The sequence below is a fragment of the Silurus meridionalis genome, chromosome 21 (assembly GCF_014805685.1).
Source record: "Silurus meridionalis isolate SWU-2019-XX chromosome 21, ASM1480568v1, whole genome shotgun sequence".
Lineage (NCBI taxonomy): Eukaryota > Metazoa > Chordata > Actinopteri > Siluriformes > Siluridae > Silurus > Silurus meridionalis.
The window spans coordinates 7,606,901-7,627,901 of NC_060904.1; the positions used below are offsets into that span (position 1 = coordinate 7,606,901).

The window sequence follows — 21,001 nt, forward strand, 5'->3', positions numbered from 1 at the left end:
TTTGTCCAGCATACCCAGAATGAGCAGAATAAGACAGTTACTGAAGATAAATGAATGAGACCATGTTAATACATTATACAGTGAGTGGTAGCAAATGATAGGTAGGGAGTAATAGCAAAAGCTCTTCATGGTCTCTGTACACTGGACATTGGCATGACCATACCTAGAATATTATTTAAATGTATAAGCAAGGTTTTAGAATGCAAGCTAGGCTCCTGAGTGGTACAACAGAAAGAAAAAATAAAACATTTACCCTATTATCTGGAGATCAGATTAATTTGCAACCAAACAATGATTCAGCCAACTGTGAAAAATGCGGGGTGTGGTGGGTTGGTTACAGTCACTGTATTTACAAAAGTATTGGGTCACCTGACCTTTCCTGCTATATGTGGTTCTTTTCCAAACTGTTACGACAAAGCTGGAGGCATTTAATTGTCTTTGGATTTATATATATATATATATATATATATATATATATATATATATATATATATATATATATATATATATACATAATAAAATTTTGCATTCACTTGAACTTGAAAACCCTAACCTGTTCCATCAAGGCAATGCCTCTGTGCACAAAGTGAGCTCCTTGAAGATATGGTTTACATGGAGAGGAAGATCTTGAGTAGCCTGCTATAGAGCTCTGATCTCATCCCTACTGAACACCTTTGGGATGAATGTGAACGATGACTACACCCCAGGCCTCCTCACCTACATAATTACCTGCCTTTCATAACACCCTTGTGGCTGATGAACACAAATATCGATAAGCACACTCCCAAATCTAGTGGAACATCTTCCCGAAGATTGGAGGGAATTGGGACTGAATGTGGAATGTGATGCTCAAAAATCACATACCAGAATTATGACCAGGTGACCCAATACTTTTGGAAATATAGTGTATGTGCAGCACATGGTGGATATTGCTTTCCTATGAAGGTTGTACACCACCCTGTGATGCAGCAGTTCAAAAAGATGTGACTGGCTTGCTTGGAGGAAACATGTGTTTGCCTTCAACTTCCCTGGCTGGTAGTTGTTGTATGATAGAGAATTGGCAGGTGAAGAAAAATGCGGAAGATCTTTTTTTTTTTTTTTTTTGGGAACAAAGAAAGAATAGCACTGCATTTTGCAGGAACCAGTTGCAATGACTGTTTTACAGTCAGTCATTGTAAGACACTAATAATATATTGCAGCTTTTATTAAGTATTTATTTCATAAAATGGTGTATAAGAGTAGGGATTTAAATAGATTTCAGTAGAATTGTAAAAGTTTCCCACTGAGAAAATGATTGAGAGAATTTAGTCTCCTGGTATCTCCTGGTATACAGGAATAGCTGTATGAATATTTGCTACTTTTCATGCACACTGTTTAAATCTACTACATAAATCCTTGTGTACCCACAGAGAGAGTAAAGCAGCCAGCAATTGAACATCACTAAAATTCAGCTGAATGTTAGAATGATTTTGTAAAATAATAAAAAAATAAATAAAGAAAGAAAACAGTAAAAAACACCATTTTAAATGCCTTTATAAATTGATTGTCTCCAATAGAAAAAGCTTACGCACTTTCTATTTATTATCGTTATCATGATTATATGTAAAGAGTTTGATGTTGTAAGTTGTTTGTTAAATATACACTGATCAGGCATAACATGATGACCTGTGAAGTGAATAACACTGATTATCTCTACATCATGGCACCTGTTAGTGGGTGGAATATATTAGACAGCAAGTGAACATTTTTCTCCTTAAAGTTGATGTGTTAGAAGCAGGAAAAATGGGCAAGATGGGTAAAGATTTGAGTGAGTATGACTAGCACCAAATTGTGATGGCTAGACGACTGGGTCAGAGCATCCTCAAAACTGCAGCTCTTTTGGAATGTTCCTGGTCTGCAGTGGTCAGTATCTATCAGAACTGGTCCAAAGAAGGAACAGTGGTGAACTGACGAAAGTGTAGGCTGAACTGTGTGATCCGATCCAACAGACCTGTAGCTCAAATTGCTGAAGAAGTTAATGCTGTTAATGCTTGATGGGTAACGACTGTTTGGCAGCAAAAGGTAGACCAACACAATATTAGGCAGGTGGTCATAATGTTATGCCTGATTGGTGTACTTAACTAACATGTTTAATATTAAGTCTAAGATGCTTAGAACTTAGATAGATCTTACCTAGACTGGAAGTAAGGACCCAATCCAGTCCAGAACATATAAAATGGGAAAAGGGTAGAAGATCCAGGGGTTGTCTGATTATATGGGAAAGTTCAAACCACCTACACAACCACCGTCAATTAATCCAGATTGATATGCCAATTGCCATTATTTCAATTTGGCAGGTCAATATTCTCAGGTCAGATCACTGGACATAATGATGCTGTGAGATAAGGGGTAGAGATGATTAAATAGTTATAATGGTTATTAAAAGCTGCCTGTGCCCCAGCCAATTAAAATCTTTATCCAGATCACAGTTCTTCAGTTGTATGAATACTACATATTAAAACACTTAACATGAAATATTTAATTTGTATGTTTATTCATTATTGTTGCCATGTTCAACATGCTCAAGCATTTGTTTGGCTTCTTTCAGCTTTTAGCCTAGCTATTAAGAAAAGCTGAAATAACCTTTATATACAGCATGACAAAGGCAGTCAGATACTGTAGTTAATAATAAAATGAACTGGACACTTTGCAGCTGACCTTTATCAGTTCACTTTTGGGTATTGTGTCTGTGCATTTTTGGGAAAAAAGCTATTGTGTTTTGTATGTGATCTGTGATAGTAAGATGATGTTGCTGACCTTTGGTGAGTTGTCCGATTTTGTATTTATGCTTCTTCATGCCCTACGCATATTTCAGCCAAGGTTAGAGTACACAGCTGCAACAGCAATGAAAAATTGCATCAGATGAAGCCTTTCCTAAAATTGTGAAAGCTTGGATGGAGTGTCAGGGAAAAAAACTACGAAAAATAGATGGTTTACTTGAGAAGTGACAATAGAGCTGTCTAGTCTGTCTCGTTCAGCATGTGGTGGTGGTTCAGGTGGACATCTTGACTTGAGAAGCAAAGCCGAGGAGATTGGAGCTGTCAGTGAGGGTATGATGGATGGTGAGAGGGAAATGGCCTTCGGAAGAAAAGATCTCTCCAGGGAGCCCGTGGAGCAGATTGAGGTTCAGCAGAAAAATCCCACCAAGGGTAGAGGGTTAAACTCTTCAGCTCTGTGGTCCTTTTACTCTCACCTCTGTAATTGGACAGACTTTTCCAAAGTATTGCATGTGTGTGTTTCTATTTGTCTGCTGATCCACACTGAGAGAGAATTAGGTTTCCAAATCCATGGGGGAATCTGTGGAATTGACCAGGAGTTTACCAAAATTTGTGCTCCCTACAAAAACTGGTTTATAGTTAACAGGTAGGATAGTGACCTTGTTATGAGTGGGCTTAGAGGAGGTAGTGAGTATAAAGGACATTTTATTGGCAGAGGGAAGTAAAGAAAAAAACAAAAAAACCTGAGTCTGTCAGTAGACAGAAGCAATTGTGTCCTTGAGCTGAAATCTCCTCAGAGGGTTTGTGTGTGCATGTGTGTTTGGGGTTGTGTGTGTTGTGAACGACCTTCCAGCATTGCTCACTCTATGCTTCCTGAAAAAGAAAAAAAAACCTGGCACTGTTGCCTTATAGCCTTAGTCCCACAGTGTAGGCTGTATATTTTTATTCAAAATCTGAATACCTGGTTCCTTAATAGTGAATGAATAATTACTCCAAATACAAAAATGTCTTCAGTGAGAAAGCACATACTCGGTCAATGCTGTGCTACGATTTCTAGGACACTGGTTTATTGTGTCTGTAAGTAAGAACGTTTACCAGGTTGTTGCGTACACTTCATCAGTATGGCCAATTGTTGTAAAATCACAAACTTGATAGATTATCTGAAATAAGGGCTGTTCAGCATAGTTCACAGTTCACAGTGTGGATTACAGTATGAATTTCACACCTATAAAGAAATGACAGATGAAACAAATAGTGGATCCTAATCATGTGCTGCTCAGCACACTAACTTTCAAAGTAGCAGGACAAAAGTTCTTATGATTTTCTTCCCCTGAATACACCAAGGGCAGAGACAGTTTGATAAATTGCCAATTTTATTCATGTAGACAAGCTGCATGCATAATGTGTAACACGATTAACTTGTTACTGTGCCAGATATGATCACATTATCATTATTGTCATTTTGTTTTTTCAAGCCATGACCTAAACTGCCAGTTTTTTTCTGCCTGTTAAACCATAGTGATATTAATCATTTCACAATGTTACTTCACAGCTGCAACTCTACATAGGTGCCTCTTCTTTGCAGCCTTAATACATTCAATCTAGCTCTGTGAGGCTGTCATAAAGAAATAAAAGAAAAATAGATTAGTTTGTGTTAGAATTGAGAATAATTAAAGTTTTTAGATGAATTTAAATTATTCGTTTGTAGTGATTGAAATAATTTCCATATTAATGTTAATGAAACATGGCTATGAGTGTCTAGGAGTTGCAAAACCCAAGAGATTAGTGACAAGCTTTGTATTAAAGCTATTAATGTGAAGATGAATAGAACCAAGATCAATGAATGCCTAACTGACAGAATAGAGGCTAACAGAATGTTAAAAAATCAACAGAAATGAAGAAAATGTGAAATATTGGATTTTTAATCTATTTGCTTTTAAACTCGGAACTGGCTTTGCAGAAAAAGAAACATAATCTAAATTTGAAAATGCTGAATGTCAGCTTTAATCTGAGAGTGCTATAATTTGTCGTATTTCTTTAATAATTTAATGGGGACTAAGTGAGCCAAACTACTGTTCAGTCACTTCAATGATCACTGTTGCTGGATTACTATACATTTCTTAAATGTGTGTTGCAAACCTACCATTGTTTTTTCTGTGATGTTTTACATTAGAGTTATTACAGTATCAGTGTTGTGCCTGTGGCCCACTAAGAAGGTTTCTGTTTATTTACTGTACACTGATACTCGATGCAGCATACATACATTTTTGGCAAGCAGCCATACAGCAGATTTCCCTCTTTCCCACTTATTTTATTTGCAGACAGTTTTTATGAAAGAAAAAAAAAACACATCCAATTTTTACAGGATATAGCTAAGCCGTTAAGGGGTTATTGTTTAACAATGGTAGCTTGGTGCTGCTGGGACTTGAACTCATGACCTTCTGATCAGTAGCTAAATCATCCCCTAATTACTGAGTTATCTCTGTTAGCTCTCTGGACACATTGTGTGGGTCAGCTTATCACAAGTTTTGCTTACCTTGGTGAAGGTTTGTGAGCTGATATTGACTGCTTATGACAACAAACGTTTTTAATCCTCCTGATGATTCACCCTGGGATGTTTCACCTACCCAAATGTGAAAAGTTGTCTTCTGTTTTCTTAAATGCGTTTAACGTGAGGGCTTGTTTCTAAAAAACATAGAAAAATGTAATTGCAGTGTTTTGTGTATATCCCGTTTATTCTGTCAAACTGGTGAATATTTTTGACTTTCTTTTTTTTTTTTTTTTACCTTTAATTACATTTGCATTGTGCAGTGACAGTAGACAGTTGGTCACAAATAGGCAGGGAAAAAAAATACTGGGTCCAGTCCAATTATGAGCATGCATTTTAGAATTGTGTTGTCATGGTGACACATTCATTTTGAAATAAGAGAGTGGGAAGACCTTTTGCCTTATACATACTTGACTGCACATGGCACCTTCCAACTTAGCCATTCTCTCCACTTTGAAATAGCCTGTGATATACAAATCCATGCATGTGAATGACTAAAAGCATCATTGCCACCCACATCCTGTCACATCACCAATGTTTAGAGTAAAGATCATATTTCTCATCTGAGAAGAATGCAGCTATTTTACATTAATGCAGTAAAAGAACACAGGAGATACCAAGACATTACTCATAAAGAAGTCGCTTAATCCTCCTTAAAATTCTTTATACTGTAAGTAGGATTTTCCATGTTGTACTAAATAACATCTACTTGCAGATGTGCTTTAAAAGCTAAGGTTATATTCTAGTTTGTGTGCATGCATGTGTGTGTGTGTGTGTGTGTGTGTGTGTGTGTGTGTGTGTGTGTGTGTGTGTGTGTGTGTGTGTGTGTTTCTCTGCCGGTGATGGAAGGATCCTCTGCTGGTTAGTTGTCAAGGTGGCAGGTTGATGTCTATTGAACACCTTCATTTATTATGCACGAGAGGCTGCAGATTGAATGAGAATTAAAGTAGAAGCATTCCAGAGTTGCAAGGATTACTCTCTCTCTCTCTCTCTCTCTCTCTCTCTCTCTCTCTCTCTATCTCTCCTTCTCTCTCCCTCTCTTTCTCTCTCTCTGCCTCTCTTCATTGTCTTTTTTCAATCCCAACAGTCATAAACTATCTCTTAGTCTTTCTATCCCAATGTCAATCTTGGCACTTTTCCTTGGCCCCAGAGGTTATAGGCAGAAGTTATTGATTACCTTGTGTGAAGAGGCAGAAATCTCATGCATCTAAATATTTGATAAGTAGTTCAGGTTGAGCTAGCTGAAATTGGTTCCTTTTATCGGTCTCATTGGTTTGATCAAAGCTCTTGGTATAACCCTGTGATTTTCCTGAGGAGACTACATGATTGGTGTCAATGTTTTTTACCAAAAGCGTGTGACCCCCACAATTTAAGTGAGGAGAGGGCATGAATTTACAAAGGACTGCAGTTGGCAAGACAAGCGCAAGTCCACCATTGTTTGTGTCAGGGTCGCACAAAATAGTCATAGTTGAATGTATTTTTAATTTAGACTGAGACAGCATTTTTTGCAGCTATGCCCTTTATTGATTTGGATGTTTGAGGTTTGAGCTCAATTTATTCTAGTAGATCTAATGCATAATTTTTCTAGTATGCCCACTGAGTTGTTTTACATGTCTATCTAGATTCATCTTGCTGTGACTTGCTTATTTATTTATTTGTTTGTTTGTTACATGATTGTTGTGCTGTGCATTTAACGCAGAGATTAGCAATAACATTTAAGTTTTCTATTTATTTTAGTATTTATATTTAAGTGAATATATGTACAGAATATAACTGCAAACATTCCTGCTAATAGTTGTTATTTTATTATCAAAACATTTGATTTCAATAATGACTATAGACAATTTGTTTCTATTTTTTCAGATTGTCATAAAGGTCTAGTTTGTGTGCATGTTTTACATGTTCAACATTTCGCTGATTGTATGTTCCTACCAATCTTGTGCTACCGTATTTTTCGGACTATAAGCCGCTACTTTTTTTCCCACATTTTGAACCCGCGGCTTAAACAACGAAGCGGCTAATTTATACATTTTTCCTGGGTTTTTTCTGGTTTCACAAACTTCAAGCCAAAAAACAGAACCCCATAACATTAGACCAATGAAATTTCCGAACGAGACGAAAAAACCTCACCTGTGTTCTGAGCTGCATGGCATTGGGAGAAAAAACTTCCATCGGGTGATTTTTAAACGTACGACAATGCCAAAAGACAAACTCCCGAGAGAAATAGTTGTGAAAGGAAGGAGGAAGACAGTGAAAAATGACTTTCTTGGTCGGCTACTGTTTAGATACAAGCCCTTGTAACGCGTTGAGTCAGGGTGACGGGATAGCTGGCTTCTGGCATGCTATTCCCAAAATATCGCTATGCTCCTAAAGGAAGCGCAACATATTTCACCCGTTACACCATGTGTAACGTGTCTTTCGTTAAAACCTGTGTAAAGTACATTAGTGTAGGCTTATAGACAGGTGCGGCTTATTTATGTTAAAAATAAAAAATATTTGTAAAATTCAGTGGGTGCGGCTTATATATGGGTGCGCTTTATAGTCCGGAAATTACAGTAATTCTTCCTGAACTGTCAAACAAGTACTATTGAAGTTAAGTTAAGTGGTTTGATGTTTTCTTTCGCTGCCAAACGCAGAAACACTAGTTAAGATTGAAGTAATTCTTTTTGCACTCAACTCAGCCTCAAACTCTCCTCAGGACCATTTTGGGGATTGACTTCTTTTCTTGTTCTGTATTTTGCGACCAACAGGCAGGCATACAGTTGGTATTGTTCGTGAGCTGCTGGCTTTGGCAAGCTCTGGAGTGGTTTCATGAGAAAGCATGCTTTCTACAGTCTGTAATATTTGCCAGGGAGAAGTGAGGACTTGCAAAAACCACAAGACACACACAGCTAGGAAAGTCTGGCTTGAGTTCTACCCTAATCACTCTTCTCACCATTTACCACAGGCTTTGACTGTGAGGTACATTTCCAGATTCCTGTCGAACATAGCACTGTAGGCTGTTTTATTTTTAATACCGAATTGAATCATATTTGGGGAAGTTAGGTCTTAGACATTCTAGGTACCCAACCTCATTTGTTATTGAGTGTGTATATACTTTGATAATAGATTTGTTCTACAGTTTTGCAAAGTTATAGTACGAAGGGTGTTCAAGTCAAAATTTTTAGTTTATGAAATGAAAGAACAAATTTCAAAAAGTGGAAACTGCATTTATTTTTTGTCATACTCCCCTGCTACATTTATGTACTTATCCCAGCATTTAACTAATGCCTGGGAAGATTCGGCATAGAAAGATTTGTCAGTATACCTGATCCACCTGACACCTGCTTCTCTTCGTCATCAGAGAACCAGCAAGACTGGAATTGTCAATGACTGACTTACGGCCTTTTCTGAAACGTGTAAACCAGTGGCTGGCATTCAGGGCCAGCAAAGCCTTCTCTGCTGAACACATTCAGAAGCACTGACCTACATTTACAACCTAAATTCTAATATTTTTCCATGAATTATTCCCAATAGTTTATTCTATGGCATTTCTCTTGGCTGCACTGCTTCCAGTACGTGTATGTGGATGTTTCATTTTTTTTGTCAGATTTCAGCCTCTATGTGCTGCCATGTCAATCTAATCTTCTTAGGGCCTGCAAAGTCTGTTCTGCTGGCCATTTTTACTATAGTCTCTTTTAAGAAATAGCTCTGTTTCTTTAACCAACCAGATTTCATATTTGCTTCACAGGGCCAGCTAGCTTGGCCCAGAGTAGAGTCAGCAATTTTCAGAGGGTCAGAGGGAAACTGTTACAGCCAAGTTCAACTGGCAAATCATGTCTGTAGCGCTCTGCACAAATGAATACATCTGTGTTAGACTTTTTTATGTCTAAGGAGGAAGAAAAATTTATTTGGTCTCGAACAAACTTAAAAATACATTTTCAAGAAAAGCTAGACATTGGGAGTAGAGGTTGGCTGACCCCGAAGCTAGCTAGCTTGTTTCAGCCTGGGAAAGGGTTTCCCGCTTCCAGACCAGTGAATACGAGCAGTACCACTGGCTTACAGTCTCTAAAGAGTGGTGCAAATTATGAGTATGAATTATAAGTATGCATCTCTGATGAGTAGGTTGTATTTTATTTAAATGTTAATGTTTTGTCATGTTATGCGACAAATATTGATTCTGAACTGCTCCAGATGACGTAGGTGGCACAGTTGCGGTGGTAGTGAAGAGGTTTGGAGTCTTAACTGGGTTTCTTGCTTTAGTAAAATGCTATTCACCCTCCATATGCGAAATGCTTCTCTCTCTGTAATGCCACTCGATGTTATATTGCGTTTTTGTATATTATTGATGGTTTTTATAATTGCGACTTTATAGTGGTGGTTTGAAGAGGTGGATTAAGTTGGGTAAGTCCCCACTGAAAGCCCAGGTACCAAATGCACGGCCCACCGCTGGTATACACAAATGTGTAATACATTCAGATGTATTATTGCGAATAAGAGTCTCATCACCATACTGTGCTTTAAGTCTTCTGTAGAAATCCATGTGTTTTAGACCTTTGTTTACAAGAAACTTCATCACCCCTTGTTGTTCTATGCATGCACTAGCACTGTTGTCTGCCATCTTGATTATTGTTCTCTGGACTGGCCCATGGAATGTGCACCGCCTATCAGATATACAGCAGGACACACTAGCCACTTACTACTGCATGCAGTACCGCCATGCTAACATCTATTTTTTACAGTAATCCCTCGTTCCAAAACCGCCCACAAGAAACGAAAAATCGCAATAAACGGACGCCACCCCAAAAATGCTATTATATGTACTGTACTGTATTAACATTTTACTTCATTTTATAATTAATATTTTTATTAATACATTTCATTATTTTAATATAAAAACAATTCCCTATAAGATTTTTAGTCTATTGTGCTATCCGCGAGAGACCGGGAAAATCAGCCAAGCAAATGAGTTATGTGGCAAATGCAATTCCGCGATATACGGGGGTGCGAGATTCGAACCGTGGTAAAGCAGGGGATTACTGTACCTGTAAAATTAAGTCCCCATTTGGCGTAAACATCCATCATAATCTTATGAATAAATCAGTGTATATGCATCTGAGCTTTTTTTTTTATTAATTTGATCTTGTAGGCTTGAAGAATTATGAGCTATGTAATTTCACTACTAAATGATCAGTGAGCTGTCATGACATTGTCAGACCATGATACAAATGAGTAGAAGGTCTAGAAATCATTCATACTATGTGTTTCTATTGATTGATTGTCAGAATACCCAGTCTAGATTTTGAAGAAAATAGGGCAAGGATTGAAAGAGGGAAAAACAGATAGAGTGGATAATGGTCATACCAGATGATTATTTATCAGAATTAACAACAGAAACAAAGATACCTAGACTAGGCCTGAAGAGCTTTTACAACACATTCTTTAAGCAGAGATAAAGCCTTTTAGTGCCACTATTAGCAGGTAGTCAAACAGCATTGTGGGCAATGTAGGAAACTGAAGTAAAAATATGTCAGTGGAAGACAATAATAAAAAAAAAATTTCATTATAGAAGTAATCTTGAATAACATTCAAGATTGCATGTTAATTATAAAGATTTCATGTACAAGTCTTTCAGTCGGAAGTTTCCATTCAAGCAAATCACAGGGTAATGAATTGGTGGCTGCAGCTATACATTAACCTCAAATAATGTATGTGTGCTCTTATCAGAGCTTTAGCAGCCCCCTTTCCATTTCCTAGCTCGTTCAGGATGTGTAGTGGCTTTACTACAACTGTCTTTCCCCTGAGACTCCCCTCATTTCACACAAGAAGATTTATAGGCAATAATTCCAAACACACAGGCCGATTTCGGGACATCTGAATAAATTTTGAGGCTTTACAATTCACATATGTGCATGTGCAGTGATAAGTTGCTGATGTGGGATGGGGGGTTGTGATACACATGCACATGCAGTGATGAACTGCTGATGTGGGGTGGGGGTATTGAGGTAGTTGAGGTTAGGTGTGGGGATATTAGAAAAAAGGAAAGATTGAGAATACACTGAAGTGCGTATAACATATTTCAGTTTTTGTAAACAGCATTAATATGTACTTTAGTGAAAGTGGCAGCCAGTTTGTAGGAAGGAATAAACCTCAAAATAGTTTTATTTAAGCTTTGACGGTCAGGCTGTGAATCTCTGAAGTGAATCCGCAATATTTTTAACTAATAGGTTTGTCATTATACGTAATTTAATGCTGAGGCGATGATTCTTAAGGCAGATGTGAGGACTGATGTGCATTTAAGCAAGTTAACCACAACCAAGTTGATTTGAGAAATCATGCTAGAAGTGACGTCTTGTGGAGACAACATGACCCCAGTGAGCTCTGGTGTACAAGCATGTCTCTTCTTCACTGTCTGGAAAATCTGGCTGAGGCAATGCGCTGTGCCTGATGAGATGTGACATGTTTGAGATGTGTTTGCAAAAATAAAGAGTTTGCTTTTAGTGCTTCGGCAATATGGGGTCTGGTACAGTGTCCCTGAGGGACACTCTGATGCATATGCACACGCTACACACACTAACACAACTTTACTACTTCACTCTGACACACAAGACCCAATCTATGAGGACACACTTAACCCAATAAGCTTTAACATAAACACAGGTGCTCTGTTGGCACAAGATAAATGTTGGCTGTTTCTGTACTGTTCTGTGATTTAATATTGGATAGCTTTTTTGTACTGCCCACTGAAAGATATGTTGGCGACACTCTATTATGGAAGTGAATAGCTTTGGATTATGTCAATTTCTCCTGGATGACACATTTTACGCTTGTTTTTTTTACTTGCAGCTTGTAGACCTGGATTTTACAAGGCCTCAGCCATGGATGCCTACTGCATGAAGTGTCCTCCACATAGCTACTCTCATCAAGACAAGGCATCTGAGTGTGTGTGTGAAAGGGGCTACTATAGAGCTGAAACGGACCCTCGTTCCATGGCCTGCACAAGTAAGCTCATTGAGTGCATATTATTATAGACACTGAGTTTCCTAAAAAGAGAATCCTATTAAATTTAAATTGTATCTTATTATACTTACTTTACTTATTGATTGAAAAAAGTCTCCATGTGTTGAAAAGGTCCACCTTTTTATGTATGACACCAGCACTGTCTCTGTAATAAAAAAATAGCTCTAAAAATAACTTTAATATTAATGTTTATCAACGTTTTTCAGTCAGAAATTGTTTGTGTGTGTGTTTATTTGTGTGTGTTAAAGGGCCTCCATCAGCACCAGGAAACCCGATTTCTACAGTAAACGAGACAGCAGTGACTCTGGAGTGGAGCCCACCACGGGACACTGGAGGAAGAGGGGATGTAACCTACAGTGTCCATTGCAGGAAGTGCTCGGGCTTTGTGGGTGAGATGGTTGAGAAGTGTGTGCCTTGCGGCAGCAGCGCTCACTTCAGCCCACGGCAGTTCGGCCTAGCTCACCCCAGAGTTCTGGTTAGTGAGCTTCAGCCTCGAACCAACTACACGTTTAGCATCGAAGCTGTGAATGGAGTCTCAGATCTCAGCCCAAGCCCTCGACACCTAGTGAACATCAACATTACCACCAGCCAGACAGGTTAGCTACACACATACATACACACACATGCACATACACATGCACACACAAAAAAGCTGGAAAAAATATACTACATTCTTTGCAATCACCTGAATACCTATGGTAGATAGTATACTGATGTGTCAGCTATGTCCACCAGCTTTATCTTTAAAATACAGGTTTTAGAAATCTTTTGGGTTTTTATTTTCTACTACAGTACAGGTACAGAATATATGCTATCACACATTTAATCTTTTTTCTAGTATATCATAGTGGCATTTTACAACATTGGGTAATATTAAACATGCAGTTCTCATACACCGATAGAATACTTTTTATAAATTGTTATAGAAATTACAATCTGGTTACATTCACAATGACCTGAGTTCATAATGTGACTGTTAAGTGGGGTTTTTTTATTTGGTACATTTGAGACAGTAAAGTAAAATAATTAAGAAAAAAAATATATGTATATGTCAAAAAGGCATGAATGCTTTTTTTTGTTTATATGCAACAAACTAGATAGTATGAAGATTTTTTCTTCTTCTTCCTCTTCTTCTTCCTCTTCTTCTTTTTCCCCTTTCGGCTGTTCCCATTAGGGGTCACCACAGCGGATCATCCTTCTCTATAACCCCGCCTGTCCTCAACATCTGCCTCTTTCAAACCAATTACCTGCATGTCTTCCCTCATCACATCCATAAACCTCCTCTTTTGTTCTTCTTCTTTTCCTCCCTTCTGGTGGCTCCATCCTCAGCATTCTTCTACCGATATACCCCATGGCCCCTTCTCTGCACATGTCCAAACCATCTTAATCTCTCCTTTCTTGCCTTGTCTTCAAAATGTCTTACATGCACTGTCCCTCTAATAAACTAATTTCTAAACCTGTCCATCTTCGTCACTCCCAACAAAAACCTCAACATCTTCAGCTCTGCTACCGCCAGCTCCATCTTTATTTGAATGGAAAAATCCTCTGTAAGCCTGATTAACAACCTTACACACTTTTACCTTCCATACAGTTTATTTCACTGACAAACTTGCCATGCCTCTTGTAAAATTACCAAAGGTGTTCTTTGCTAGTTCTTGCAATCCAATTTATCCAAGAGCAGTTCAATAGGATTTAGCTTTAGTGTCTAGGCAGGCCATTCTATGATAGATAACACTACAGCCAGCTGTTTGCTCTTTAAATAATGTATGCAGATCCTGAACTTATGCTTTGTCTTGTATGATGCAGTCAAGATGGAATTTCATGGCGTTAAAGTACGAAATGGTAGCCATGTTGGTGTATTCCTTTCACCTTATATTGCAATAATTATCCAACTTCCATGTTCTATAACATCCTCAAACCATTATGCTTCTACCTGCATGTTTGAGTTCTTCTGTTCTTCTGTGAGCAAATAAAATGTCAGATATGGACTCATCTGTCCACAGAATTATTTAACTGGTAACTTGAGTATTGCTATAATATATTGCTATAAAATCTAAAGGGATACTTCAGAACAACTTCTACTTAATGTGGAAGAGTAGATATATTTCAGTTAGTTGTAGTGATGTGTGACAGGCTTCTTCACACCCTGTCTTTCATTGCAGTTCCACTCTTCAGCAAAAGCTAATTCATGGCTAATCCTCCACTCTGCCTTTTCTTCAGAGTTTACTGCTGCTCTGTGTAAAAAGGCCAGCTTTATATGTATAGCTCTCACATGACCTTAAACCCCATGCCCACAGGCATGTTGGGCTGTGTTATTAGGCCCCCTTGGCCTCAGAAAAAAAAAGAGAGAGGGAAAGGGGTGAGTAAAAGAAAAAGAGAATGTCAAAAATAGAGCAAGATCAAGAGGGAAAAATTGTGAGAGAGGAGAAGGGGCAGACAATAAGAGACACCACGAGGGAAGAAAAGGCAGAGAGGGAAAGAGAAAGAGGATAAAATGGAAAGTCAGAAAAAGACAGAGAGAGAGAAAGAGAACAGAGAATGAGACGTGATGAGGGCTCTGAGAGCATACCCAACCAGGACACTCAAATCACGCTAATAAGAGCCGACAATGGCGTTACCATAGAGATGAGGCGGGGATGCAGTAAGGACTAAGTGATGGCAGGCAGCATGGCCACTATGTACCATTAAAATATTTACAAGATAGATCCAAGAGTCCAAGAGAAGAGTATGGATGTGCTGAGGATATATATATATATATATATATATATATATATATATATATATATATATATATATATATATATATAAGATATAAGATATACTCCTAAATTCCATGGTTCCTTTGTGTCCTGGAAATATATAGATGAGTTATTCAGTCAAAAGTACAGTCAAAAATACCTGGAACATGCAAACAAATTGTGCAAGTGTCCTGGATTCCACAAAAAGTGTATATTTAGACTAATAAGTCACTAAGATGTAAAACGTTAGCACTTTATTTCCTAAATTGATTTAGTATATACAATATTTAGCATTTTCACCAAATTAAAATATAATATTCTTAGAATTGTTATTTTTATATTTATATATATTTTAGTTAAAAAATTGGCTTGTCTAAACATCTCCATGTTTCAGTCACTTAGGTTATGGGTTGTATCACATTAATGATAAATGTAAGTAATCTATCTCGGCTTTTTCTGAAACCTTTGTGATGTTTTATCTATAACATTTGTTGAGTAAATACAATATTTATACCCAGTTATTTTATGTCTTGTATCCTGTATGCATTGACCCAAGTGATATCCCGTAATATACCACATGCTTTGAAGAAAGTAGTGTGGAATAAGTGTAAAAATTTGGCTTAGAGAGATGGATGTACTCTGTCTAAAATGTATCTCAGACCCCCTGAGGTGGCTTAAGCAATTACATTCCTATCTACATTTAAACCTCTCTGTAATCCACTTATATGTTCATGGATTTTTGATCAGTCATATATATATATATAATCCATATATTGCTGACGCACGTAATGTCTGACTGAAAATGAGCCCTGAGTTCTGACATAGTCATGGAACATGATGTCCTGCAGTGCCTTGGACTGTTATGATATTGAAGAGGTTTCACTGCTCATCATTATCTGGTAATCTCTATTATCCGTAGGAGGGCTGAAGCATGAGCACAATTATAGTCTTTTCTTTTCTTTCTTTCTTTCTTTCTTTCTTTCTTTCTTTCTTTCTTTCTTTCTTTCTTTCTTTCTTTCTTTCTTTCTTTCTTTCTTTCTTTCTTTCCTTCCTTCCTTCCTTCCTTTCTTCCATTTCTACCTTTTTCCTACTGTTATTCACATCTTTTCCAGGTCCAAAACAGGCGGTTCTCATTTGTTCAAGTCCTCAGACTCTGGCATTTTCATTATCACTCCTGCCTTGTTTTTGCTCTTTCTTCCTCCTCTGTTCCTGTCCCTTTCTTTCACTTACTTCTTTTTTCTTACTCTGCCTTCTCCCATTGCGCTTTAGTCAACTCTCACTTTTTTTACTTGTCTTTTGTCTCACTTTTCTCACCTTCTGCTTCCTCTCTCTCTCTCTCTCTCTCTCTCTCTCTCTCTCTCTCTCTCTCTCTGTCTTTGTTTCAATGTGCTATGATAGCAGCGGTACACTATTACCATGTCCCAAGTGCTACAGACATGCCGTTGTGTTGTACAGAGCATGATTCGGAGCATGAATGTTCTTGCAACATTACTTACTACACATGCTGCATAATTTATTACCTTTCAAACCTCCCTCTATCCCATGCCCTTCTCTCTCCCACAGTCTTTCATACTCTTTAATTAGAAGCACAATTAATCCTCTTCCTTTATGATGGTGATCAATTTGAATCTCTTATTCTGCCTCCATGTAATTGTTATGCTTCCTCTCTCTCTCTCTCTCTCTCTCTCTCTCTCTCTCTCTCTCGCTCCCTTTCTCTCTCTCTCCCTCTCTCTCTCTGTCTCACTTTCTTTCCCTCTTTCAGTGAGCGTGATAGTTAAGGAGAGGAGGAGCAGGGACAGCATCACCCTGGCCTGGCAAGGTCCAGAAACGCCTGATGGTGCTGTGGTGGAGTATGAAGTCACCTACTATGAGAAGGTTAGTCACTCTTAACTAGGCTGACTGCCCTAATCTTCACATTCACCTTTCTGACTGTAACTAAACCAGCTCTGATTGGACATATGGTAAGTGTTGAGCCATTGCTCTTTATCACACCTTGGGGAGCCACTGGGATGTCAGCACTCATGGATTCATTGTTTCCAATTAACATTCCTGGATGCTAAATGCATGCTGTGACCCTGAACATTTCCTGTAGCACATTTGGTGACATTGTTGCATTTGTAAATGTGGAAATAAAACAGGTTAATGATTCTGCTCAGATGGAATCTCCTATTTCTTAAACTAAGCCTTGAAACCTTTATAAAAACACCCATAAGTTATATGTAGAATGAAAATAATGTGTTATATCTTTAAAATGCTATTATAATCAACACTGAAGACACTAGACACTAGACACTAGAATTAAGACACTAGACAGTGTCTTAATGTAAGAATATCTAAAAAAAATCTCTATTCCTGAATGAAAAGAAGATAAGCCAAGAGAGTATATTTCCGCTTACAGAGATTGATGTTAGCAATACAATGCTAATAATATCAATAGAATCTCAATTAAAAAATAAAATAAATTGAGTGTCAATGCTGGTTAAAAAAAATCTATTGTCTACATTAAAAAAAATCTATATCTGTATCTGAATGCAGATTTTCAAATACATGTGAAAATGCAGACAATAAACTGAGCTGTTAATGTCAACACTGAGAATAGCCTGCGGATTCTTGACAGTTTCATAATTACTCTAAAAATGTGGGACTGATCAAAACCTCCAACCCCACCGCATTCTATTATTTATGTTCGTTTGAACCAGTCCATGATATTTTGCAAGGATTTTGTTGTTTTTATTTCCTTAAAATGCCTCATTTTACCCAAAGCTAGCCAAAAAAATGAATGAAGATTTTCTGTAGAGCACTGTACATTCATAATCATATTCATGAATATGGCTTTTATTTGTCCCACAATCTTCTCTCTTATGAATACATCTGGTTATTTCAGTCAATTATATGATTCCAGTGTACAAGTATGTTAGAAAGATAATAGTATGACATCAAATTGTGTCATATTGTATTAGTTTAAATGCCTATAGTTTCAGCATGCAGTGTTTGACATTTTTATTGGTGATTTAGCATAACAGTAAATGTTGTATGATCTGAAAGATTAGTCATTATTAAGATTCCTAAATTGCTAGTAATTTTGGTGCCCATGATCATGTCATGCTGAATACAGAAATATATATTATATCATTATATGTGTTTAATTTCTCCTGATGTTTTTTGCAAATAGCTGAAAAAGACATGCAGGTTGTCCCTTCATTCTAAGGAGGTTCTAGGAAGATAAACACTGATTATTATGATTTATGGAGATGATTATAGGCTATATTGCTTCAAGAACAAAGCTCAAAGATGAGCACACTTGGAGCATATGTGAGCTGGCTCTGTTTGATGTTGGGCGCACAGTCCACCTGGCTTGAGCCAAGGCCTCACACATTTATCACTGTTTTCGCTTGATATCCTAAGAGAACTACCACAGAGAGTCTCCTGCCAGATTAAAATGCCACATGCCTCTGGTCAGAGCCCATGAAAGAAGATGGATGAATATCCGTCCATAAAATATTAATGCAGACATTGGTGGCGGGTAAACTCCAGGAAAATAAGACAGGGTTATAAAACAGCTGTTCAGATGCCTTTCCTGGGATCAATGCTGTCTAATTATTTGTTTCAATGAGTGCTAGTTAAGGCAAACATAAAAAATGCATTGCTTCAGGTTTCTTTCTTGCAAGAATAAAAGTTATTTTAATTTGTATAGCACTTTTAACAGCAGATATTGTACAAGATTAGTCTTAGTCACTTATGTAAATTAGAGATACACATTTTAAACCTACAAATGTACCCCCAAATGCAGTAGCCTGAGGTAATATTGGAAAAAAAAACACACTTTTAGATATAATTGATGTAATTGATTAAATAAACTAATTTGAGCTAGAGCTAATGAGTAATTAGTTGTATACTTTGGATAAATCCGATTTAATTATTTATACATTAACCAATATGTGGTAACTTGAAAAAACCTTTACATGCTCAAGCATTAATCAAGTAATATTGTAAAGAATCCTTTATTTGAATTTTAAGGGCAAAGACAATTACCACTGATTGTATAAGGATCATCTGCATCAAAGTCTGCCTCATCACCTGACACTATTGTCACTTTCAGCATTTCAACATTCATCTCTACACTTGATTGATGTCTATTATGCTCTCAAGAAATACACTATATGGTGAAAAATATGTGGACACCTAACCATACAATATTAGGGTCTTCCCATAATTGCCACAAAGTTGTATTCTAGAATGTCCTAGGATGTTGTACCATACAAACCTTTTACTATTTTACAAGAAATAAGAAACCTTTATTAAACCATTTCCAGTGCTACAATTCCACTGTCTACACATAAAGATATACTTTACCAAGGTTTGCATGAAAGAACTTGATTGACCTGCACAGAATTGTGCTTTTAATTGCTCTGTCAAAAAACATAATCTAGTAAAACTATGGATAGTCAGTTTGTATAGTTAAGGCTTGTTATTGTAACATGTACATTACAACACAGTGAAATTATTTCTTTGCATATTCCTGCAAAGTACAGCACACCTTAAGCAAGAAGGGTTAAGGGCCTTGCAAAAGGGTCCAAGAGTGGCAGTTAGCGATACTGGGGCTTGAACACCCGACATTCTGATCAGTAACCAATAGCCTTAACTACTGAGATACCATTATTTTTTGGCCAAAAAATTTACATTCTCAAATAAATACTCACTATTTTTTTAATTTCAGGACAGCCATGTCATGCGCAGTAGGCAACATTTGGTCGCAAGTGGAAATGTGGAAAACCACAATAAATCACTTACTATAGCCTGCAAATATTTTTGATCTGATCATACATAAATGCCTATAAGCCTATAACATATTCTATATATCCAAATTATATATTTTTATAGAATCTATATATTGAATATATTTATAGATATGTCTTGTGTGTCAAATCATCATTCCCTTGTTTTGCTTTCTGGTCATATTAAAACTGATCCCAAAAAGAGTCGATTCACTGATTCCAGACATTCCAAAAAATGCGTAAGCTAAAAGTTTTAATTTTGAGTTGATTTTATAGACTGAAAATGATTAGTCTTGCACACACTGAAAGCAATATTTTACATCTCAGTAGCTGTTTATGGGGTGTGGTAGGTCAGCGGGTAAAGCATTGGACTTTGGGTTTGAGGTGATGGTTTCAAATCCCAACATCACCCAGCTGCTGCTGCTGGGCCCTTAAGAAAGGCCCTCAACTGCTCAGTTGTATGAATGAGAAAACTAATAATAACCTCAGATAATTTAGTAGCCCTGGAGAAGGACATTTGCCAGATGGTGTACATTTATTTTGATATTACTTTGAATTTATCTTAAGAAAAACAGATGCAAAATATTAAGTGGAACCAATTCAAATTATTTACCATTTGCTAGTTTGGGTGTCTATTTAAAAACATAACTTATTCTTATAGATTAATGTTAATAAAGAATAAGCCTTCAAGGTGTGTGATTGGATTTTATAATTAAGAAAACATTTTCGGGTTCTGTCTCTGTTTGACTCATTAAGAATCAGCGAGACCAGAACTACACAGTGCTGAAGACCAAATCCAACATAATGACAGTGGAGGGCCTGAAGCCAGGTACAACATACGTGTTCAGGGTACGTGCTCACACAGACGGAGGCTACGGCAACTATGGAGGAGAAATTGAGCTGGAAACAAGGCATGAAGGTGGGTGTTAGCAAAAAATCTACACATGCCCTGATGTTTTTTTAAAATCTATTTATTCCTTTTCATTTAGGTATGTTTTCATTACATGTCAATCGATTCAGTAGGTGTTAAGAAGCACAAGGTGTTTCTTATTGTCATTGTTTTCACTTCTTCTCAGTCTGCTACGTCTGTTTTCCCAAGTCCTTCTGTTCTGTTATTGTCTCACAGCACACAGAGCTGGGGCAAAGACATCATTAAAAACCACTGAGAGCGCTAACCATGATTGA

At 37.3% G+C, this 21,001-nt stretch overlaps 1 protein-coding gene across 1 annotated transcript in view; it reads left to right on the forward strand.

Annotated features, from left to right (window-relative positions):
- Positions 1–21,001, forward strand: part of ek1 (eph-like kinase 1) — a 76,735-nt gene that overhangs the window by 25,291 nt on the left and 30,443 nt on the right. Inside the window, exons 4-7 of the mRNA XM_046833529.1 lie at positions 12,130–12,285; positions 12,552–12,899; positions 16,804–16,916; positions 20,573–20,735. Of these exons, the coding sequence (XP_046689485.1) occupies positions 12,130–12,285; positions 12,552–12,899; positions 16,804–16,916; positions 20,573–20,735 (780 nt within the window). The remainder of the gene's footprint in view (positions 1–12,129; positions 12,286–12,551; positions 12,900–16,803; positions 16,917–20,572; positions 20,736–21,001) is intronic.